Genomic DNA, 25,169 nt, shown 5'->3' with positions numbered 1-25,169 from the left:
GATTGTGCAATTTCTCCTACTTAGAAAGATGAGAGAGGTCTGTAATTTTCATCATAGGTACACTTCAACTATGAGAGACAAAATGAGAAAAAAAAATCCAGGAAATCACATTGTAGGATTTTTAAAGAATTTATTTGTAAATTATGGTGGAAAATAAGTATTTGGTCACCCACAAACAAGCAAGATTTCTGGCTCTCACAGACCTGTAACTTCTTCTTTAAGAAGCTCTTCTGTCCTCCACTCGTTACCTGTATTAATGGCAACTGTTTGAACTCGTTATCTGTATAAAAGACACCCGTCCACAGCCTCAAACAGTCAGACTCCAAACTCAACCATGGCCAAGACCAAAGAGCTGTCGAAGGACACCAGGAAGAAAATTGTAGACCTGCACCAGGCTGGGAAGAGTAAATCTACAATAGGCAAGCAGGTTGGTGTGAATAAATCAACTGTGGGAGCAATTGTAAGAAAATGGAAGATATACAAGACCATTGATAATCTCCCTTGGGGTCAAGATCTCATCCCGTGGGGTCAAAATAATCATGAGAACGGTGAGCAAAAATCCCAGAACTACACGGAGGGACCTGATGAATGACCTGCAGAGAGCTGGGACCAAAGTAACAAAGGCTACCATCAGTAACACACTACTCCATGAGGGACTCAAATCCTGCAGTGCCAGGCGTGTCCCCCTGCTTAAGCAAGTACATGTCCAGGCCCGTCTGAAGTTTGCCAGAGAGCATATGGATGATCCAGAAGAGGATTGGGAGAATATCATGTGGTCAGATGACACCAAAATGGAACTTTTTGGTAAAAAGTCAACTCGTCGTGTTTGGAGGAAGAAGAAGAACCCATGAACACCATACCTACTGTGAAGCATGGTGGTGGAAACATCATGCTTTGGGGCTGTTTTTCTGCAAAGGGGACAGGACGACTGATCCATGTTAAGGGAAGAATGAACGGGGCCATGTATCGTGAGATTTTAAGCCAAAACCTCCTTCCATCAGTGAGAGCATTGAAGATGGAACGTGGCTGGGTCTTCCAGCATGACAATGATCCCAAACTCACCGCTCGGGCAATGAAGGAGTGGCTCCGTAAAAAGCATTTCAAGGTCATTACCCCATAGAAAATTTGTGGAGTCCGTGTTGCCCAGCGACAGCCCCAAAACATCACTGCTCTAGAGGAGATCTGCATGGAGGAATGGGCCAAAATACCAGCTACAGTGTGTGCAAACCTGGTGAAGACTTACAGGAAACGTTTGACCTCTGTCATTGCCAACAAAGGTTATGTTACAAAGTATTGAGTTGAACTTTTGTTATTGACCAAATACTTATTTTCCACCATAATTTACAAATCAATTCTTTAAAAATCCTACAATGTGATTTCCTGGATTTTTTTTTCTCATTTTGTCTCTCATAGTTGAAGTGTACCTATGATGAAAATTACAGACCTCTCTCATCTTTCTAAGTAGGAGAACCTGCACAATCAGTGGCTGACTAAATACTTTTTGGCCCCACTGTATATATATATATACTGTATATATATATATATATATATATATATATATATACTGTATATATATATATATATATATATATATATATATATATATATATATATACATACAGTGTATCACAAAAGTGAGTACACCCCTCACATTTCTGCAAATATTTTATTATATCTTTTCATGGGACAACACTATAGACATGAAACTTGGATATAACTTAGAGTAGTCAGTGTACAGCTTGTATAGCAGTGTAGATTTACTGTCTTCTGAAAATAACTCAACACACAGCCAATAATGTCTAAATAGCTGCCAACATAAGTGAGTACACCCCACAGTGAACATGTCCAAATTGTGCCCAAATGTGTCGTTGTCCCTCCCTGGTGTCATGTGTCAAGGTCCCAGGTGTAAATGGGGAGCAGGGCTGTTAAATTTGGTGTTTTGGGTACAATTCTCTCATACTGGCCACTGGATATTCAACATGGCACCTCATGGCAAAGAACTCTCTGAGGATGTGAGAAATAGAATTGTTGCTCTCCACAAAGATGGCCTGGGCTATAAGAAGATTGCTAACACCCTGAAACTGAGCTACAGCATGGTGGCCAAGGTCATACAGCGGTTTTCCAGGACAGGTTCCACTCGGAACAGGCTTCGCCAGGGTCGACCAAAGACGTTGAGTCCATGTGTTCGGCGTCATATCCAGAGGTTGGCTTTAAAAAATAGACACATGAGTGCTGCCAGCATTGCTGCAGAGGTTGAAGACGTGGGAGGTCAGCCTGTCAGTGCTCAGACCATACGCCGCACACTGCATCAACTCGGTCTGCATGGTCGTCATCCCAGAAGGAAGCTGACGCACAAGAAAGCCCGCAAACAGTTTGCTGAAGACAAGCAGTCCAAGAACATGGATTACTGGAATGCCCTGTGGTTTGACGAGACCAAGATAAACTTGTTTGGCTCAGATGGTGTCCAGCATGTGTGGCGGCGCCCTGGTGAGAAGTACCAAGACAACTGTATCTTGGTCTTGGGCTGCATGAGTGTTGCTGGCACTGGGGAGCTGCGGTTCATTGAGGGAAACATGAATTCCAACATGTACTGTGACATTCTGAAACAGAGCATGATCCCCTCCCTTCGAAAACTGGGCCTCAGGGCAGTTTTCCAACAGGATAACGACCCCAAACACAACCTCCAAGATGACAACTGCCTTGCTGAGGAAGCTGAAGGTAAAGGTGATGGACTTAACCCAATTGAGCACCTGTGGCGCATCCTCAAGTGGAAGGTGAAGGAGTTCAAGGTGTCTAACATCCACCAGCTCCGTGATGTCATCATGGAGGAGTGGAAGAGGATTCCAGTAGCAACCTGTGCAGCTCTGGTGAATTCCATGCCCAGGAGGGTTAAGGCAGTGCTGGATAATAATGGTGGTCACACAAAATATTGACACAATTTGGACATGTTCACTGTGGGGTGTACTCACTTATGTTGCCAGCCATTTAGACATTAATGGCTGTGTGTTGAGTTATTTTCAGAAGACAGTAAATCTACACTGCTATACAAGCTGTACACTGACTACTCTAAGTTATATCCAAGTTTCATTTCTATAGTGTTGTCCCATGAAAAGATATAATGAAATATTTGCAGAAATGTGAGGGGTGTACTCACTTTTGTGATACACTGTATATACATATATATATACAGTGTATCACAAAAGTGAGTACACCCCTCACATTTCTGCAAATATTTCATTATATCTTTTCATGGGACAACACTATAGACATGAAACTTGGATATAACTTAGAGTATTCAGTGTACAGCTTGTATAGCAGTGTAGATTTACTGTCTTCTTAAAATAACTCAACACACAGCCATTAATGTCTAAATAGCTGGCAACATAAGTGAGTACACCCTACAGTGAACATGTCCAAATTGTGCCCAAATGTGTCGTTGTCCCTCCCTGGTGTCATGTGTCAAGGTCCCAGGTGTAAATGGGGAGCAGGGCTGTTAAATTTGGTGTTTTGGGTACAATTCTCTCATACTGGCCACTGGATATTCAACATGGCACCTCATGGCAAAGAACTCTCTGAGGATGTGAGAAATAGAATTGTTGCTCTCCACAAAGATGGCCTAGGCTATAAGAAGATTGCTAACACCCTAAAACTGAGCTACAGCATGGTGGCCAAGGTCATACAGCGGTTTTCCAGGACAGGTTCCACTCGGAACAGGCTTCTCCAGGGTCGAACGAAGAAGTTGAGTCCACGTGTTCGGCGTCATATCCAGAGGTTGGCTTTAAAAAATAGACACATGAGTGCTGCCAGCATTGCTGCAGAGGTTGAAGACGTGGGAGGTCAGCCTGTCAGTGCTCAGACCATACGCCGCACACTGCATCAACTCGGTCTGCATGGTCGTCATCCCAGAAGGAAGCTGACGCACAAGAAAGCCAGCAATCAGTTTACTGAAGACAAGCAGTCCAAGAACATGGATTACTGGAATGCCCTGTGGTCTGACGAGACCAAGATAAACTTGTTTGGCTCAGATGGTGTCCAGCATGTGTGGCGGCGCCCTGGTGAGAAGTACCAAGACAACTGTATCTTGCCTACAGTCAAGCATGGTGGTGGTAGCATCATGGTCTTGGGCTGCATGAGTGCTGCAGGCACTGGGGAGCTGCAGTTCATTGAGGGAAACATGAATTCCAACATGTACTGTGACATTCTGAAACAGAGCATGATCCCCTCCCTTCGAAAACTGGGCCTCATGGCAGTTTTCCAAAAGGATAACGACCCCAAACACAACCTCCAAGATGACAACTGCCTTGCTAAGGAAGCTGAAGGTAAAGGTGATGGACTAAACCCAATTGAGCACCTGTGGCGCATCCTCAAGTGGAAGGTGGAGGAGTTCAAGGTGTCTAACATCCACCAGCTCCGTGATGTCATCATGGAGGAGTGGAAGAGGATTCCAGTAGCAACCTGTGCAGCTCTGGTGAATTCCATGCCCAGGAGGGTTAAGGCAGTGCTGGATAATAATGGTGGTCACATAAAATATTGACACTTTGGGCACAATTTGGACATGTTCACTGTGGGGTGTACTCACTTATGTTGCCAGCCATTTAGACATTAATGGCTGTGTGTTGAGTTATTTTCAGAAGACAGTAAATCTACACTGCTATACAAGTTGTACACTGACTACTCTTAGTTATATCCAAGTTTCATGTCTATAGTGTTGTCCCATGAAAAGATATAATGAAATATTTGCAGAAATGTGAGGGGTGTACTCACTTTCGTGATACACTGTACATATATATATAATGATCTGACATCATTCTGATCGTGTCATTTTCTGCTCTCTAATAACGCTCTGGCCGTCTTAACCTGCAACGCACACAATGGCTACATGTTCCAGCCAGCTTTTGGTGTAGTGATGAAGCGTCACTCCCTACTCCCTCCTTTGAATATGAATCTCACTTAAAATGGTGGAATACCCTACATAGTGCACTTCACAGTAACAGATAATGTGAATGGAACGCTCCTACAGAATTGCCACTAATGATTAAAAAAATGCTTTTTAAACCAATCAGACCTACTGATTTTAATTTTTAGAAAGAAATGCTGTTATTTGCATGTATTTAGTTTGCAGCGTCACACAGATAATGTGTCAATGAAATGCTCGATTGGCTTTCTAACGAGTTAGTGTTTTTACTTCACAACCAGGAAAAGTTTGGAGGTTTTTAATTATAAGCACATTTACAAAATAACGGATTATATTCCTAATGGGACACACGGTTATAAATTGTATAGCATCTGGAACAACATAAGCTAAGGTAAGCAGTATTATGAATATTTTACTGTGTTTTGGATTTTGGCCGCTGTGCCGTAATTTGCAATGAAAACAAAACGTCAGTTTAAGCTTTTAACTGGTACCCAGGAAAGTAAAGGCACTAAGTAAAACGGTGAAATAAAGTTGCTAATCTGTTGTTATTTTTTATCTCAACTCGCATATTATTTGTTTATTTCCAATATACGTTTTGTGTATATTATATTGACTCGTGACTTGACTCGAACTCTAGCCTAAAGACTAGTGACTTGACTCGGACTCTAGCCTAATACCTTGTGACTCGACTTGGACTCGTATTTTGTGACTTGTGAACATTTCTGCTTCAAGATAAGTAGGATTCTATATAAACAGAATTTATTTCCGTATTCTACATTCATGGACCATATATTCTATATGGAGCCAAATTCAGATCTTCTGTTGTACTAAAACAAACAAAAAACATCATATATTTAGTTTTATTAGAAGTGTATACCTTAAATCTGTAGAAAATAAAATGCGCTGTCTAAAGATTCATGACCGCTAGCAAAAATAAACAAGAGACAAAGTGAAACAAAGAGAAAAAGAACAAGCAAATCACCTCTGATCTCTGTTGTGATGACCACAGCTTGTGCGGCGGTGCCCCAGCCTTGCTGGGTCCTGGCAGAGATACGGAAGATGTAAGCTGACTCGGGGTGAAGGCCAGAGGCTGTGAACTGCAAGATGTCAGGGCCCACCTCCACCGTTGTAAACTGCTTCGGATCTCCAGAATCCAGCCGGTAAGCGATCTGATAGCCTGAAAAGCAGCAGGTGGGTGAGAAAACGGATGCTCTGTCTGACACATTTAGAATAAAAGCTGCAGCAGCCCACACGAAATATCTAAGAACCCAATTAAACAGATGCTCAAAAGAACTGTCATAAACTCAGAACTCAGAGAACAAAAGCAGAGAAAAGAAAAACAATTTCCTCATCAAAGCCTTTCAAGGTGAAACCTGCTTCAGAAACACCCACAATGCCAAAAAAAAATTTTGGATGATGAATGACTTTCAACTGGTTTTCACTGTATTGGGAAATCTGCTTTGCTACTGCAGACTTCAAACAAACAGCCATTCCCTTTCGACAGCCTTTCCTACTCTGGAATGAGTTCCTAACAACTGCAAGGTACCTGTGAAGCTGGAGCGTCTTATTTCGTTCATACTGTACTCTAAAGGGATCTATAAAAACTTATTGGAAATATCATTGTTTCGGCAGTTATGATTGCTAAACGTGGAGTTTGAGCAGTGTAGGCTTCCAGCCGCGCGGTGCAGAAGGTAGACGTGGCATGCTGCATTATTCTTTAATCTTTCATCTGCGTAACATCAGGAGGAGCGACAAGCATGGCAAACAAATGCTAACATTACTGCAAAACACTGAAAATTGAAACGCGTGGGCCGAGACTTGCTCAGTCAGAGATGAAACATTATTCCATCTATCATGCTGTGTATTTGCTCTGTGTTGGCCCTATGGCTGCACAGTAATAAGACAGGCCATCCTACACTGTGGAACATGCAGTACTCAGCCTGCTACTTTATCCTAATGTCCACTCTAGGCATAAGATGTTAATAAAATAACATAAACCACTTTGCTATGCACTATACACGAACAAGACTCTTTCACACTATATGTAATCATATATTATGGTAACACTATATACTCACCATGCACTTTATTAGATACACCTATCTGGTACACACATTTATTGATTATTTTTTAAGCTAAATCTACCATACAAATCATTAAAGTGACAGCAGCACATCTGTTGCTCTGTACACCATTTATCAATGGAAACTGACCTCTGTAGGACCAGATATTATTTACATGGTGTTATTGGGATTTTTTAAAACACCTTAATGACAATACTAAAATAATAATAAAGCTTTAATCAAAATTTAAAGCCTATATAACTACTATAAGTTGTTGTTTTTTCTCCCCCGTCCAATTTTTACCCCATTGCGTTATGCTTCCTCTCTACTGGTGCTAACCCCCACCCCGATTGAGGAGAGCGAACTGACACACACGTGTGCAGTACCGACTGCATCTTTTCACCTGCACAAGACGAGTTCATATGCGGATTAGCCTTGTGCACGGAAAGCCACACCCTGATCAACGCATAATTTCCCAACTCCATCAATCAGCCAGCAGAGGTCGTAATTGCACCAGTTATGAGGAACCCTGGCCCACTTACCCACCATGTGAACAACAGCCAATCGTTGTTCATGTAGCCACCCAGTCTAGCCAGCTAAGCATAAGCATTTCTAAAAATAATAATAATAAAATAAACAAATAAAAAAACTTCTATAACCAAAACCCTACCAGCATAAGCATTTCTAAAAATATATATATAAAATAAACATTTAAATAACTTGCAGCACCAACACCCTACCAGCATAAGCATTCTTAAACGATCTTGTAGTGCCAAAACCCAAACAGCATAAGCATTCTTAAAAAGACTTGTAGTGCCAAGACCCTACCAGCATAAGCATTCTTAAATAATCTTGTAGTGCAAAGACCCGATCAGCATAAGCATTCTTAAAAAATCTTGTAGTGCCAAGACCCCACCAGCATAAGCATTCTTAAATAATCTTGTAGTGCCAGAACCCTACCAGCATAAGCATTCTTAAATAATCTTGTAGTGCAAAGACCCCACCAGCATAAGCATTCTTAAATAATCTTGTAGTGCAAAGACCCTATCAGCATAAGCATTCTTAAATAATCTTGTAGTGCCAAAACCCTACCAGCATAAGCATTCTTAAATAATCTTGTAGTGCCAGAACCCTACCAGCATAAACATTCTTAAATAATCTTGTAGTGCCAGAACCCTACCAGCACAAGCATTACTAAAGTCACATGTTCAGTCATACCACCCAAATGCACATACACACACTGACAATCCTTGTGTTAAGCTCTGTTTCCTCAACAAAGTGATATGGGGGGAAAGTGCTAAAAAACAGCTGGAGACGCTCTGTCTCACTCTGATACTTTGCATATTCCCTTCTTGGCATGAGGACAGTATTGCCAGAATCTGAGGTCTGACTGATTGTCCGGGTCACTACACTCCACTTGCCGCAGTCTCTTAGAGGAGCCCTAGCACTATTTTTCTCACTTACTGGCCAATGATTTGTAGGTCTACAGTGGCTGCTTCCCAAACTATTTTTCCTTAAACAAAGGTCACAGCAGCGCTGCACTACTCTATTACTTTTCTGATCCCTGGGGTCAAGTCAAAACGTCATCAACACCAGAGAAGTTTAATACACGCCAACGTTCTCACCTGTGGTCTTGTCCAAAATAAGTACTGCGGCAGAGGTAATAGAACATGCAGGTACAAGCATGCTGAATAAAATGAGACCATGTGCAGATCAGCTATGATGGGAAAGATAATTAACCACGGTTCACAAGTAAATAATTTTACATTTTTTTAATTTGCTCTGCCATGTTGGCTGTTAGATAAGCTGAGCTGCACATTCAAAATTCAACCTCCTGTTCTACCAACCAGCTTTGCTGCTTAGCTGTGGATTTTTTAAAGCACGTTTTGACGTACACAGCTTGCTATGAATAAATCCAACCAAACTCCAAAAGCAAGCCCTTTTTTAAAGAAAAATGGGAAACCAATACGCATAGCTCATATACACTCTGATTTTTGCACTGTGCATGCACATACCCACAAAATCCTGTTATCTCATCTAATGATTTTAACCTGCCTTCTCCTCCATGAATAAAGTAGATTAAATAATAAAAAACAACCTTCCATACAGAAATGAAATTGCACAAAATCCGCTTGCAAAGAGCTTTTTCTCAGGTTTGCTGTATTCTTTTTACAGTGTGATTCGAGACAGCAGTGTGATTTGGCAGCTTGCTATTCCAAGCTTCATTCACTATGATGTGTTAATCAGCATAATCCTATTAAATCCCCGTTTTCCCTCCCAGGCTCTCCATACAGATGTTGCTTTAACTGCAGGCGCTGTGTGCAACATTATGGTTCTGCTGTCATTTACGTCAAATCAGATACAAAGTGCACAATCCTTAACAATAGAACTCCAAAGCAGATGGCTGAACAAATATCGACTACTTCTTGAATGAAGTGGCACATTTTATTTACTTGGTTACTTTTACTATAGAGTCCCCTAACCTGCTATTTTTAAAAATATATTTTCTCCCCTATTTTTCTCTTTTTAGCGCGTCCAATTGCCTCATTGCATCATGCTTCCTCTCCACCAATGCCGATCACTGCTGTGATTGAGGAGAACAAAGCTAACCCACGCCTCCTCCGACACGTGGGCAGCATGCCGTATGCATCTTATCACCAACACATTGACAAGTGCAGTGCAGCTTAGCTACGTGAACGGAGGGACACACCCTAACAGCATTCTTTTCTCATCTCTGTGCAGGTGCCATCAACCAGCCAGCAGAGGTCAAAATTGCACCAGTCATAAGAGAGAGACCCCATCCGGCTTTGTCCTGCCCATAAGAACAACGGGCCAATTGTTGTTCATGTGGACGCTCAGCCTCAGCCGGCAGGCAGAGCTGAGATTCGATACGATACGATGTATTCGAGATCCCAGCTCTGGTTCCAGCGTGTGTTTTTACTGCTGCGCCACCTGAGCGGCCCTAACCTGGTATTTTTAACACTGAATTTATTTATGTACAGTGATAAGTAGGGATGTAACGATGCACCACAAGACAGTAAAAAATCTGTGCACATGTGCCACAATTCGAATCGGTTATTCATTTAAGATGAATCGATATTCACTTTAAACAGCAGAGGGCACTGGCGCGATTCACCTCGCCTGGTTGACGGCACTTCACAAAGTTGCCAGGTAGGGGATTTCCATCCAAATTTATTTATGTGAGAATACTTTCTTTATTTGTATTATTCATTTATTTATATAATATTGGATTAAAATTTTTATTTCAGTTTTTTTTATATAATAAGCATTATTTGGCATAGTTTGTACCTACCTCAAATAAAAGGGCATTCATTATTTAGATAAATAAAAGATGAGCACAAATACAGTATTTTATTTTATTTAAGAGAAATAATAGAAGAAAACTTTGTCATAATTTGTCTTTAATTTAATTGTGTTTTACCGCTGTGCCACTTGAGCAGCCTAAGAGTACATTATTTGAACTCTCTTTCATGTTTACTAGTCACTCCAAAAACCAGGCCACATAGTTAACTTCTAATAAGCTATTTAGTCTTACAGGTCAAATGTATAAATGAGTGGGACTTCAGTAAGTACAAGGGATCTTCAAAAAGTTTCTGCACTTTTATATTTACTTTTAAATGTAAATGTATATTTTGGTTGGACACGGTGAGGGTGGGAGGAGTAGTAATTGGTCATGTCTGAGAGACAGAGAGAGCTTATAGTCTGAATTTAGCGCCATCTGATTTCCACCTTTTTAGATGCTCAAAAAAGCTTTAAGGGGAAGAAGATTTTCATGTGAGGATGATGTGAAGGCAGCGGTGCATCAGTGGCTACGCACTTAACCAAAACATTTTTTGCTGATGGCATTAATAAATTAATAAATAAATACAATGCTGGAAAAAATGCATCAGAAAGTGACTATGTAGAAAAGTGATGTAATTTGTTTTTGAAATCCTTAATAAATAGAGTTTAAAAAGTGTGGAAACTTTTTGAAGAACCCTCGTGTAAGTATTTTCTTTAATAGTACTCAGAAATGCCAGAAAACTGCAATAACTTTTTTTAGATTTTAGGTTTTAGACTACAGATGCTTGTAAATAACCCTACAATTTTCCAGAGACCTTCTTTTAATATTTTTATTTAAATAATTTGTGTGTCACTGCAGGCACTGTTGGTACTACACAGCTTCAGGGACCAGAGTTTGATTTAGTTACTTCTTGTATTCATTTTACCTTGTTTTTTTTTTCACGTCAAAGAAAAGCTGGCGGCTTCTAAATGGACCTAGTCTATAACAATGCAAACTGCTAGAATTAATCATGTCATATGGTAGGACGCGGAAAATGCTGTGTATTATGTTTTTTTCTGTCTAGACAAATGATTTACTATTTATCTGACTCAAGTCAAAGTATTTACTGTATTCCCTAGGTTTGTAATGCCGCACTTTTATTGTGATGTAAATGTGAGGTACAATGTTTCTACAGAATATTTAAATTTCTTACCCATGATAATGCCATTGGGGTCCAGCGGGGGCTGCCAGACCACTCTGACCTCTGTTAGACGCACCTCTGGGAACACCAGTCTAATAGGCGGTCCTGGAACTGAAGGAACATACAGAGACAAGATTATGTTTCAGGACCACATCACTAACAATTATACTAATAAGCGTGGAATCACTGCTAAACTTTAATCAGTGGGTAAAACAATGTTCTGAACAATAGAACAAACTACACCAATCAGGCATAACATTATGACCACCTTCCTAATATTGTGTTGGTCCCCCTTTTGCTGCCCCATAAGCAACAAACTGAGATGCACTGTGTATTCTGACACCTTTCTATCAGAACTTTCTTCAGCAATCTGAGCTACAGTAGCTTGTCTGTCGGATCAGATCACATGGGCCAGCCTTCGCTCCCTACGTGCATCAATGAGCCTTGGCCGCCCATGACCCTGTCGCCGGTTTACCCCTGTTCCTTCCTTGGACCACTTTTGATAGATACTGACCACTGCAGACCGGGAACACCCCACAAGACCCAGTTGTCTAGCCATCACAATTTGGTCCTTGACAAACTCACTCAAATCCTTACACTTGTCAATTTTTCCTGCTTCTAACACATCAACTTTGAGGATAAAATGTTCACTTGCTGCTTAATATATCCCACCTACTAACAGGTGCCGTGATGAAGAGATAATCAGTGTTATTCACTTCACCGGTCAGTGGTCATAATGTTATGCTCATCAGTGTAAATGACCATTTCTTCTGACTTCTGCAATCACCACAGACTGAACTACAATAGGCAGTAAATCCATGATTCAATTCTATGCTTGGCCAGTCCCACTAATCCTTTTCAAACAAGGTATAAAAAAATAAATAATATGTAATATGTATGGACTACAATATCTACAAAGCTGCAAAACAACACCAAAAAGCAGCCATGACAGCTGTACTGCAATAAATCCACCTTTCGTCTTCAATGAAAAGATAAATGAGTCTGTGCTTTGTCTTTTTGCGAGCTTATTATCTCTGTGCATATTGCATGCAGATAGAGTTACAGTATGCTCGCCTGAGGAAGCCAGGATCAGTGAAGTTTCTGTATAGCTATGAAAAACCAAATTGAAAGAGAAACAGACAGAGAACAGATGTCTTCATTTTTAAAGTCTGCTTAAGATTCAGAAGATAGAAGACATGGCTGAAAAGTAATAATAGCAAGACATCCTAATAGCTATGAACTACCACTAGATGTGGACTAGTTGGGAGGACACAAGATTGAGCCTAGTGCACACTAAATTACTTTCAAGAACCTAGAATCTGCGCCACTTATGTGATGGATGAAAAGCTTGTAATTACCAATAGAGTACCCTAAAATCACACTGTTTCTCAAAAATAAAAGCAAAAGCTGTTTCTAAAACTGCTATAAAAGAGTAGGAGCAGCTTGCCACGTTAGCTGTAGCTGCCTTTTCAAAAGCAGTAACAAGCTGCTATGCAAAAAAAAAAAAGAAAGAGCACAAACTGGTGAGGAGATATGAGGGGGAAAACATGTGTATTTCCAGGGAGCATGTTCATGTTAGGCATGACAATTTTTGGAATACATTTTTTGCATTAGCTAAAGGTTTTACAGAGAGCATGGCTGCAGTGGCTCTACTGGTGGTGACAAACTTAAAGGCTGTGTTCCAACATTATAATATCTATACAATAATTATGTGCAGTCACTAATCCATCATTTTAAAAGAAGAATCTGTGATTTAAATAAGAGTAAAATAGATTTACCCCCCCCCCATTTTCCTCCCGATTTAGCACACTAAATTTTGTCTTCCGCTGCTACCAGAGATACCAGATTGCATCAGAGGAGAGCACGCCGCTGTACACGTCTCCTCCGACACGTGCACAGCCCCCCTCTTCTCGTCCCTGCACTCTGCACAGGCGTCTCTTCTGCCAGTCAGAGTCCTGGTTTTGACACCTACCCACACATAACCGAGGAGTTCAGAAACTTGGTGCTAGTGTGCAAGCGGAATATCCTGCTGCGCTTCCTGGGCGCCTAGATTTACAATGTTTTGATGATCAATTAACACATTTACAAATTGGATACCTTCAATACACTCCACAAAGTTGAGACAGGGGCCAAATACAAGTGAAAAAATGACAGAATATTCAATATTATTAATATTCAATATCCTTAATTTCCTTCGGGATTAATAAAGTATCTGTCTGTCTGTCTATCTATATTGATATATCTATATTGAGTGTAGAAAAGGGGGATCCACCAAAGGATCTTCACAAGCAATGATGCATCATGGCTCAGCATTTTGTGCCAAACCTCAGGAGAGAATTGCCAATCATTTCAAAATGTACTTTTTAAATTACTGTTCATACTATTTTGAAAAGATTTAGGGAATCTGGAGAGATCTCAGTCCACTGCTAAATATTGGAGTGAACACAGTCCACCACTGCATCAACAAATGCAACATGAAACTCTATTATACAAAGAGTAAGCCGTACATCAATTCTATGCAGAAATGCCTCAGACTTCTCTGGGCCCGAACTCATCTTAGATGGTCCAAAGACAGTAGAAACTAAAGCTGTGATCAACTTAATCAACGGTTTGGCTTGTTCATGGAAAAAACGGATGTCGAGTTCTCTTTGCCAAACATGAAAAGGACCATCTAGATTGTTATCAGTGAAAGATGCAAAAGCCAACATCTGTCATGGTATGGTTGACTTGCACATGTGTGAATGTACCATGGGTGTGGAGGCATATATTGGGATTTTAGAGACACATGCTGCCCTCAAGGTGACATCGTAGACACAGAGTGTGTGCAATTGACTGGACTGTATGCAGTCCAGATTTGTCTCCTATGAAAAATGTAAGGTGCAGAATTAAGAGCAGAATCAGACGACAGTGACCACAGACTGCTAAGCAGCTGAAGTTTCGTATCAAGCAAGAATGGACAAACATTCCACTCGTCTCAAAAAGTCTCATCATAAACAAAGGTGATGGAACACAGTGGTAAACATGCCTCTGTCCCAACTTTCTTCAAGCATGTTGCAGACATCAAATTTTAAATGAAACAATGGAATTTTTTTCTTTCTACTTTTATCAGTTAAATAAGTAAATCAGTTAAATCAGTTAACAAATAACAGATTTTTAGTGCCAACTTTTCTGGAAATGTGGTTTGTATCTTTGCATGATAACAATTGATATAAACAGATATGTTGGCATGGTGTGTGTCACAGCCCTCTGTATGAATCCCCCACAGGTTGGTGCAAGGACATGTCCGGTGGCTTTACACATGTTAAAAGAGGGCTATGCTGGCCTGCGGCGATCCTCGAGCAGTGAGTCGTGTAACTGGCAGAGGTTTTCAGGGTGCACTGGGGAATTCAATACATCCATATTGGGACAGTGGGAAAAAGATGTTAGGCTAATGTTGCCACAGCTTGCTTCAGCAATAAACACACACTCTTTTGGTCCTCATACAGTCAAGCCGGAAAGTCTGGACACTCCTTTCACCTTCTCCACATTTTATTACATTACAGACTCATTCTATAATAGATTGAGTTCATTTTTTGTCACAAAATTCTACACAAAATAGCCCACAATGACAAAGTGAAAGCAGTTTTTTAGACACTTGTGCTAATTTATCAAAACCACCAAAAATCCTCCTAGACCTGGCCGCCCGGCCAAACCGAGCGATCGGAGAAGACAAGCCTTGGCCAGGGAGGTGAGCAGAGACCCGAGACTCGGTCACTCTGACAGAGTATCCTTGTGAAGATAGGAGAACCTATCAGAAGATCAACCATCCAGGCAGCACTCCACCACCAGGACTCTCAGACCATGAGGAACAAAATTCTCTGGTCTGATGAAACCAAAATGGAACTTTTTGGCCTGAATACCAAGCGTCATGTCTGTAGGAAACCAGGCACCGCTCATCACCTGGCTAATACCATCCCTACAGTGAAGCATGATGGTGGCAGCATCATGATGTGGGGATGTTTTTCAGCAGTGGGACCGGGGCGACTAGTCCTGATAGAAGGAAATATGAATGCAGCTAAGTACACCGAGATCCTTGAAGAAAACCTGCTCCAGAGTGCTCTGGACCTCAGACTGGGGCGAAGGTTTACCCTCCAACATGACAACGACCCGAAGCACACACTCAAGTGAACAAAGGAGTAGCTTTGGAGAAAGTCTGTGAATGTCCTTGAGTGGCCCAGCCAGAGCCCAATCAAACGTCTGTGGAAGGAGCTGAAAATGGCTGTGTACTGATGCTTCATTCAACCTGATGGAGCTTGTGAGGATATGCCAAGAGGAATAGGCAAAAATGTCTAGAAACATGCATGCCAAGCTTGTAGCTTCTTTCGCAAGATGCCTTAAAGATGTAATTGCTGCCAAAGGTTTTTCAAGCAAGTATTAGGCTAAGGGTCTGTACAGATACATAACCCTTAAATAAAAAGTTTTTGTCAGTGAAATAAAATATGCATATTTTCTAAACCCTGTTTTCACTTAAAAAAAGAACTCAATTTATTATAGAATGAGTCTGTAACGTAATAAAACATGGAGAAAGTGAAAGGAGTGTGCAGACTTTCCGACTTGACTGTATATCCAAACAGAGCATTGGCATACATGCTAACATGATCCATTATTTTTAATACAGAATATACAGTACAAGTTATTTATAAATGACTAGTACATGCTGCTGCAAGTGGGATCTTGGAGCTATTTCAGTACTAAACCTGAAATACATCAAATTCTCTCAAAACTGGTGCTGCTTCCAACTACTTGCTGACGTTAGTGAATTTGTCAAGCTTTAATGGGGTTACATGATTGCATATTTTATTCCCTTTCTGTAATTTGCCCTTGTAAATCTAACATGCAACACAAATGTGATAGAGTCCACAGGGACATGTGATCACACATGAGAAGTCGGATTGCTTTTCTCATTATACTGCTTGCATTCATTACTCTGCTATAGACTTCCCTGCTGTGTGCAGAAGTGGGTGCTTCAAGGATTAGTCTTAGATGAGTGCATTCTTAGTTGTTTGTGCTCAAATCATAAAAATAAATTCCTCCATAATTACTTTATAATTATAAAATTAGCAATGTAATCATCTCATAATAAAGCACTGCTAATAAAAATCACACTTCGGCCTTTGTTAACGACCATGAAGAACTCTTTCTTATCAGATCAACAGTTTAAGAATAGATGAAGGTCCAACTTTTCATCAAGTTTTGCTCATATAGGCTGATAAAATCCAATTATTTGGTGGCTTATTCAGTGCCGTTACGCAGCTCCACCCACTGCATTTCACCCCACTGTGATAAAAGGTAGACTTCGTATAACATCACTGACTCACCCACAGACAGACGTTTGTCTGCCTGCGATTACCCTTTACATCGTACTAAATAAGGCATGTTCTGGAAGGCTGTGGCGGCCAAATTAAGAGAGCAAAAACGAGGAAGCACAGCTTATCAGGCCTTGCTGTTTATCTAATAAAAGAATAAGGCTAACATGGCACGGCCATCCAGAGGGGGCACTGTTTGTGGTATTGGTAGAAAGAGACCTGTTATTTCTTATTCCGAGGGCTGCGCAGTTCCACATCAGTGCCAGCACACAGACTCTATTAAAGAGACTCAGTGGCCCAGCTGCATTCAGAACTATATCATGAATATCACAGCTCAGGCGTGTCCAAAAAGCTCCCACAAGCACGGAATGCATCTCTCAATGGGATAGCAAAGGCCTCTGTTTGGCAAGAGCTAAAACCGAGGCTGAAGCACATCATTACTCCTAATTCCAAAAGGTTGCCCTTTCAACACAATCAAATAAAATGTTCACATTCCTCTGTACGGTGTTCAGTTTCCTAAGGCGAATGGGGGCTGCAGTTGCCCAAGCATTGTCCATGGTGTCCTTGTTCCTTTAGGCAAGTTCCATTTTTCTTCAAACTTGCCTAAAGAAAATTTACCAGTCATTTAATATAGAAATAAATAAAAATAGAGAAGGACCAAAATAAGCCCACAAACCACTTGGATGGCATGGTTTACTAAATAGTATCAAGTCGATCTGCACAAGAGTCTCTCTAAAATTCTTCAATGATTCACTTACACTAAATAGATTCAAATCCCATTTGTGAACAATTGGTTTAAAATAAAATAAAAATGAAGCAAACTTTGCTGACCCTATGGGACCTTTTTTAAACTGTAGTGCTCATCCCAAACATCAGTAATATGGTACTATGTTATTTTGGTACAGGTATAACCACAGCCTGAGTTTCTAAGCTGGTAGTATAAACGTGAATGGCAGAAATTTTAAAGGATGCTTACTGTTTTTCGTCAAATGCAACTTAGAAAACAAACTTAGACTCTCTCTTGATGGCAAATAGAATTCCTTCTTTCTCCTGAGTGGGAAAACATTGCCAACAACTTTACTTTTTTTTAGAACAGGGGGCAGCCATAAAGTATTATCATAACATACATGTATTCTCTGGATATATGTAGATATAGATTTATAACATATATGAAATAACCATAATAAAATGTGTGTATGTACATATACAGTATTAAACATATTTATAGGATTAATTTTTATATGGTATTATATTTTGTATCCATATATGTTAGCATATATTTTTCATTTATACAGTGAGGAAAATAAGTATTTGATCCCCTGCTGATTTTGTAAGTTTACCCCCTTACAAAGACTTGAACAGGCTATAATTTTTATGGAAGGTTTATTTTAACAGAGAGAGACAGAATATTAACAAAAAATCCAGAAAAAAAACATTAAATAAAAGTTATAAATTAATTTGTATTTAATTAAGGGAAATAAGTATTTGATCCCCTACCAACCAGCAAGAATTCTGACCCCCACAGACCGGTTATGTGCCCATGAGGCACACAAATTAGTCCTGTCCCTGTATAAAAGACTCCTGTCACAGAATCAGTTTCTTCAGTTCAAATCTCTCGACCACCATGGGCAAGACCAAAGAGCTATCAAAGGACGTCAGGGACAAGATTGTAGACCTGCACAAGGCTGGAATGAGCTACAAGACCATCAGCAAGAAGCTTGGTGAGAAAGAGACCACTGTTGGTGCGATAATTCGAAAATGGAAGAAATACAAGATCACAGTCAATCACCCTCACTCTGGAGCTCCATGCAAAATCTCACCTGGTGGGGTAAGAATGATTCTGAGAAAGGTGAGGTCAGTCCAGAATTACACGGGAGGAGCTTGTCAATGATCTCAAGGGAGCTGGGAGCAGAGAAATGCTGGATATGACCCCAAGAACACCATCCCCACCGGGCATTTCTTTGCCTCCAAACACGGCAAGTGGAGTTGATGCCAAAGAGCTCAATTTTGGTCTCATCTGACCATATCACATTCTCACAAGCTTTCTCTGAATCATTCAGGTGTTCATTGGCAAACTTCAGACGGGCCTGTACATGAGCCTTCTTGAGCAAAGGGACTTTGCGGGCACTGCAGGATCTCAATCCATTACGGCAAAGTGTGTTACTAATGGTTTTCTTGGTGACTGTGCTCCCAGCTCCCTTGAGATCATTGACAAGCTCCTCCCGTGTAATTCTGGACTTACCTCACCTTTCTCAGAATCATTCTTACCCCACCAGGTGAGATCTTGCATGGAGCTCCAGAGCGAGGGTGATTGACTGTGATCTTGTATTTCTTCCATTTTCGAATTATCGCACCAACAGTGGTCTCTTTCTCACCAAGCTTCTTGCTGATGGTCTTGTAGCCCATTCCAGCCTTGTGCAGGTCTACAATCTTGTCCCTGACGTCCTTTGATAGCTCTTTGGTCTTGCCCATGGTGGTCGAGAGATTTGAACGGAAGAAACTGATTCTGTGACAGGAGTCTTTTATACAGGGACAGGACTAATTTGTGTGCCTCATGGGCACATAACCGGTCGGTGGGGGTCAGAATTCTTGCTGGTTGGTAGGGGATCAAACACTTATTTCCCTTAATTAAATACAAATTAATTTATACCTTTTATTTAATGTTTTTTTTCTGGATTTTTTGTTGATATTCTGTCTCTCTCTGTTAAAATAAACCTTCCATAAAAATGATAGACTGTTCAAGTCTTTGTAAGGGGGTAAACTTACAAAATCAGCAGGGGATCAAATACTTATTTTCCCCACTGTATAAGCAAGTTTATTAACATAACATATGTTAGCATAGAGGCTTTTTTATATATGTTTTTCCTATTTTCAGCCATTCATGTATATGTTTTATATTTAAATGTTGTGTAATATCCACAAATATTGAGGATATATATGTGAAAACAGCCTATTTCAGTATAAACCCCAGATCTTGCAACAACGCTGTTGGTAAAATCTGATTCTGACTCAAAGCAATAGATACTTATAAATATATTTAAAAATGCACCCAATAAAACACATTTAATGCTTCTAAATGTTTTTATTTCATTGAATGTATATTTGTCTTGTAAACTAAACTCAAAAAGCTCTTCAAAATCTGCTCGATTTTTTTCGACTTCAGAGCAATATTGACTGAGTTGGCACGACTTGAATTTGTTCAGTTCAAATTGCGGCAAAGAGGCTGCAACACAAGCACCGAAACCTTGTTTTGAGTTGAAAAGAAACTGACTTTATAGTATTAAAAGATCATAATTAGAACGCTCATGTGGCACAGCGGGATAATCTGCTAACACTGGGCTGAGATATTGAGCTCCAAGGTTTGAATCTCGGCTCTGTATATTATATAGAAATAAGTATTTTTGACATATATGTTACATATATGTAAAATAAATTGAGCATACATATTTCTATGAGCCACACTTATATGTCAATATATGAAATTGTTTTAATTTCTAATAGGTTTTATACTGTATACAGTTTGAACAAATATGGGCATATATTTTATATACGTACATGTATTACATTTGTGTATGGGATATATCTTCCATATACTGTCTTTACAACAGAATTGGCCTTGCTTATAGCTGTCTGGATCAAGATCTTTGTAAAGCTACTTTGTGACAATGTCTAGTGCTAAAAGCACCATGAAAGTAAAACAAACAGACAGAAAGCCATTTCAACTAATATATAAAAGATGCAGTGTCTGTCTTTTAAGTGCAAGTGCTCGATTTAATTATCAAGTGCAGCTTTATAAATTTGGTTTACTTATAATGAGCGATAAATTAGATAAAAGCTACTCCAATACTAGTAAAAAGAGTTTAAGAAAACCTGTAAGCACATCCTTTATTTCCATGGTTCACAGCAGCCTTTAGGAATTGAAGCAGTTTCTTTATACTGCTTCCAAATTCAAGGCTCTCTCGACACCACAACAGTGCATGGCGACTATATGCATGGTGTGTTACTTTCTGCAGTGATCTGTTTGTTTAGGAAATCTTTTCAGGGTCAGTGACCATCATTCGTAATCATCGGTGGTAAACAGCAGACCCTTAAAAGCTTTCACTCCTTAGATTTATCCTGGTGGCTCAGAATTTGTTTCTTACTGGAGTGCATTGCAGAAACATTCAGAGACCACCCTCACTAAAACCAACAGTGGCTGTTGCACCACTGTTTTTTTTTTTTTTAATTTAACGGATTGGTTTGTGTGACCACATAACCAAATCTAGCTCTAAAAGGCAATTTCATAGAGCTATCCTGAGGCTCGGAGAGCACTGAGAAGTATTGAATGGAAGCATATAAATCCCGGGAATGCAAAGCCTTGCCTCATGAAGCAGCGTAGAAAAGGAAATGACTTGGTGTTGCAGTGTGTGCACGCGCTACATAAAAAACAAACAAAAAAAACAGTCCAACATGGACTTTCGCATTAGGAAAGGAAAGGAGTCTTAAAGATACCGCTCCATCTCCTTCACTATATTAAAGGTAGAACTGTATCACCCTGTCCACTCCTGGTACAACGAGTACGAGACGCCTCATAAAACGCGAGACATTTGACATCTCATAAAATGGGAGCACGCTTGGTCAAGGAGTGCACACATAAAAGTCTTAGACCGATGAGTCATAACGCTTAGCTTCTGCTGTAGTAATCAAGAACATGTCAAAGCTGCTTAAATCTCTGCCATGACACCAAACCATCGGTCAAAAAAACCAACCAAAATACACAGATTGTAACAAAAGGAGATATTCCTTTAAGAAACTTCATGAGGGATAAAATAAGACGCACTTCGCTTCCATAGCCGACGATGGACTTAAGTTTGAGGCATCCTTTTTTTCTTTTACTCTGCAGGTGAAGACACAAAGGTGTCCCGCCAAGGTCATAAAGAAAAAAAAAAACAACAGCTGGTAGCTCTCCTGTGTTCATTTAAATAAGCATATCCTTTATTCCAGACAACTTGTTCATGGAACAGTGCTCTCTTGCCAAGGCAGACAGGCAGACAGGCAGCTATTTGACTATAGTGTGACTTCTCAGTGGCCATATAAATGGGGCTAGTTTGACATATAGAACAGTAATGTCGTACAAAGGTTTACAAAGATAAAAAGGTGACTACAGCTGCTGACTTTTCTGTGCCCATATAAATAGGGCTAGAAAAAAAATAAGCTGGTAGCTTCCCTGTGTTCATACAAATACGGCTGGCATATTGGTGTTGTGGTGCACTTTGACGTTTTACCGCACTGCTCCAGCCAAGCGCTGAGCAAAGCAGTGGTTTGCGCAGAGGCTCGCGGTTTCGCCGCTTCTCATGTGAATGCGCTCTTAGTGATAAGTGACTACAGCTGGTGACTTTTCTGTGTCCATATAAACAGGGCTATTGTAGAGGACACATAAAAAATGGAACTGTGTGTCTCATATAACTCACAAACTCTCATACAATACTAATAGAATTTATGCAAAGCACTGGTGGGACTGGTCAATACACAGACACAAGCTACTACAGTTAGAAACTTGTAGCCTGACAACATGAGTATGTGTGTAAGCAATGAGGTTACAAGACAAGACTTTGTATTTATAAGGTAGAACGGCATGTACTGTTCCAGCAGTCATTTATTTATGTAAATGGGATGCAGTATTTAGATAAAAACGAGCGCACCGTCATCTTTAGTCCTCTCCAGGACTGCAGGGCTGCTGAGCTGGCCGTCTCCGATGCGGGTAAAAGCCAGCACCTGGATCTCATACTGCACGTACTTGCGTAGATTTCTTAGCAGCACCGACTGAGTTAGGTTGCCTTTCACCACCTGCACCTCCGACTCAGCATCCGAGCCCTTCTCCCTGTACATCACCTGAAGAGGAGCATACATTAAGGGTATTAATGTCAGTTCACTGGGATTTACACTGGATTAAGATTTATTTTAATACACACAGGCATGTGAGCTTTTTTTCTCTATTTGCTATTACGACGGAGCTGGATAAGATTTATCTCCGCAGGTCGTTTTTTTTCCTCCAATGAAAAGCTTCACCGCCCGTCCTAATTACTGTTGACTTTAGTCTGCAAAGCTGTTCTGAACATATGGGTTCACAGCTACTTCTCCTACCACAAATATTTGCCCTTCCGTGAGCTAGATTTTTACCACACAGTCTATTATTAATAAGTGCCATTTCAAAAGTGATCTGCCTTATATAAAAAACTCCAAAATATGATCATAATAATAGATAGACAGCTTTTTTTGTATGACCTTTGGCGAGCATAAGCCACCAGAACAGCTGTAATGTATTTTGGTGTAGCTTCAAAATATCTGCAACCTGTATGAATGGGCAGTGGTGGGCTGTCAGATATCCAATGTTGGGTTCTTGAGCAAGACCTTCAAGGCTTAATCAATTGTTTGGATTGTATTCCGTCACAATTGTAAGTCGCTTTGATTAAAAGCTTTCAACAAATGCCAAAAATGTAAACATACTCTAAAAAAAGAAAACCCAATTTGTTTAAAAGCTTTTCCTGCAATAGAGTTTTGATAATAGTGGTGCAAAACGCTGTCTACTATGCCTATTGGTGTTTAGGACTGATGACTGAGGGCCTTGATCATACTCATCACATCTTTTAGTAATCTTTGTGGACTGTAGACGAAGGTATTGTCATCCTAAAAAGGATTACTCCCATTCAGATAAAAATATTTATTCATATTCATAAAAACTTCAATTTGCAACGACCTTCCCACTAAGGGCACAATCTGACCCGAAATTCGTCGATTAACAGTATCAAAGAGCCAACAGACTCTTTCTAGTTGCAATTGTACATGAACTGTTCTTTTGGTGTATGTTACCCATGCACTTGCCCATTGTTTCAGAATAATAATAATAATAATAATAGTAATAATAATATTAGAAAAGATGACTCATCTGACCAACCCCTTTTTTTTTAATTCCAGTGGACCAGAGATGAGCATTCCTCTTTGCAATAAGTGGTGTATGCACTGCAGCCCCAATCTCACAGCCCTCTCCATATAGCTGTCAGCAGACTAATAAAGCTGAGAGTCTGATCCAGCCTGGCATGCTATGTTTTTCCACTCACTTATAAGGGCTTTATTTATGACCTGGTTTTAAGTTACTTTGGACAAATGTATGATTAAAATATATTGAAAGGCCAGAGTTGCATATGGACAGTTAGAAGAAAGTTCAAAGCAACATACTGTAATATTTACACCGATAAGCCATAACATTAAAACCACCTCCTTGTTTCTACACACAGTCCATTTTATCAGCTCCACTTACCACATAGAAGCACGTTGTAGTTCTACAATTACTGACTGTAGTCCATCTGTTTCTCTACATGCTTTGTTAGCCCCCTTTCATGCTGTTCTTCAACGGTCAGGACTCTCCCGGGACCACTACAGAGCAGCTATTATTTGGGTGGTGGATCATTCTCAGCACTGCAGTGACACTGACATGGTGGTGGTGTGTTAGTGTGTGTTGTGCTGGTATAAGTGGATCAGAAACAGCAGCGCTGATGGAGTTTTCAAACACCTCACTGTCACTGCTGGACTGACAATAGTCCACCAACCAAAAATATCCAGCCAACAGCACCCCGTAGGCAGCGTCCAACTCAAACAGCAGCAATAGAAGAGCGATCGTCTCTGACTTTACATCTACAAGGTGGACCAACTAGGTAGGAGTGTCTAATAGAGTGGACAGTGAGTGGACACGGTATTTAAAAACTCCAGCAGCGCTGCTGTGTCTGATCCACTCATACCAGCACAACACACACTAACAACACCACCGAGTGTAGAAACAAGGAGGTGGTTTTAATGTTATGGCTGATCAGTGTATTTTAAACATCACTAAGTGAATTAAATAGAATGTCCTAAAAAACTAAATTTGATATGTAGAGCCATTAAACTGCCTAAAATCTAAAAGCACACAGCATGGAGAGAAAATAGTATCCAACTGAAATGCAATCACTATAGTAGGAAAAGTGTGAAATGCAAAACACCCATTATTGCTTTTCCACAATGATGCAGAAAATGTGCCAAAATGAATATGTACCGAATTTGGAACATGTCTGAGTAACCACACAGAAGTAGCTGTAATTTTACCACCTTTGTTAGCAACATTAGATGACGTAACTTCTGTTTCTTTGATGCCAGGGCCTCTTGCAACAAATCTACCAGCCAGACTTTGACATTTCTGTAGCTCTTCTGTTTGTTTGTTTAACGCCGTATCAGTACATTGAGGCTATTTATATGGTGGTACATAGGTTGTATCCTAAGTCTATGTCATTATATATATATAGTGTATCACAAAAGTGAGTACACCCCTCACATTTCTGCAAATATTTTA

The 25,169-nt window shown here is 40.2% G+C and overlaps 1 protein-coding gene across 2 annotated transcripts in view; it reads right to left on the bottom strand.

The window, feature by feature from the left end:
* The window catches only part of sdk1a (sidekick cell adhesion molecule 1a), a 563,685-nt gene that overhangs the window by 48,285 nt on the left and 490,231 nt on the right, over positions 1-25,169 (bottom strand). For both annotated transcript variants that reach the window (XM_063012551.1, XM_063012559.1), the window contains exons 27-29: positions 22,489-22,678; positions 11,475-11,573; positions 5,898-6,092 (exon numbers count right to left, since the gene is read on the bottom strand). In XM_063012551.1, the coding sequence (XP_062868621.1) occupies positions 5,898-6,092; positions 11,475-11,573; positions 22,489-22,678 (484 nt within the window). The remainder of the gene's footprint in view (positions 1-5,897; positions 6,093-11,474; positions 11,574-22,488; positions 22,679-25,169) is intronic.

This window comes from Trichomycterus rosablanca, chromosome 2, assembly GCF_030014385.1.
Source record: "Trichomycterus rosablanca isolate fTriRos1 chromosome 2, fTriRos1.hap1, whole genome shotgun sequence".
In the NCBI taxonomy this organism is placed as follows: Eukaryota; Metazoa; Chordata; class Actinopteri; order Siluriformes; family Trichomycteridae; genus Trichomycterus; species Trichomycterus rosablanca.
Note: the sequence above shows the minus strand (reverse complement) of the source record. Positions and strands in the feature narration are given on the sequence as shown.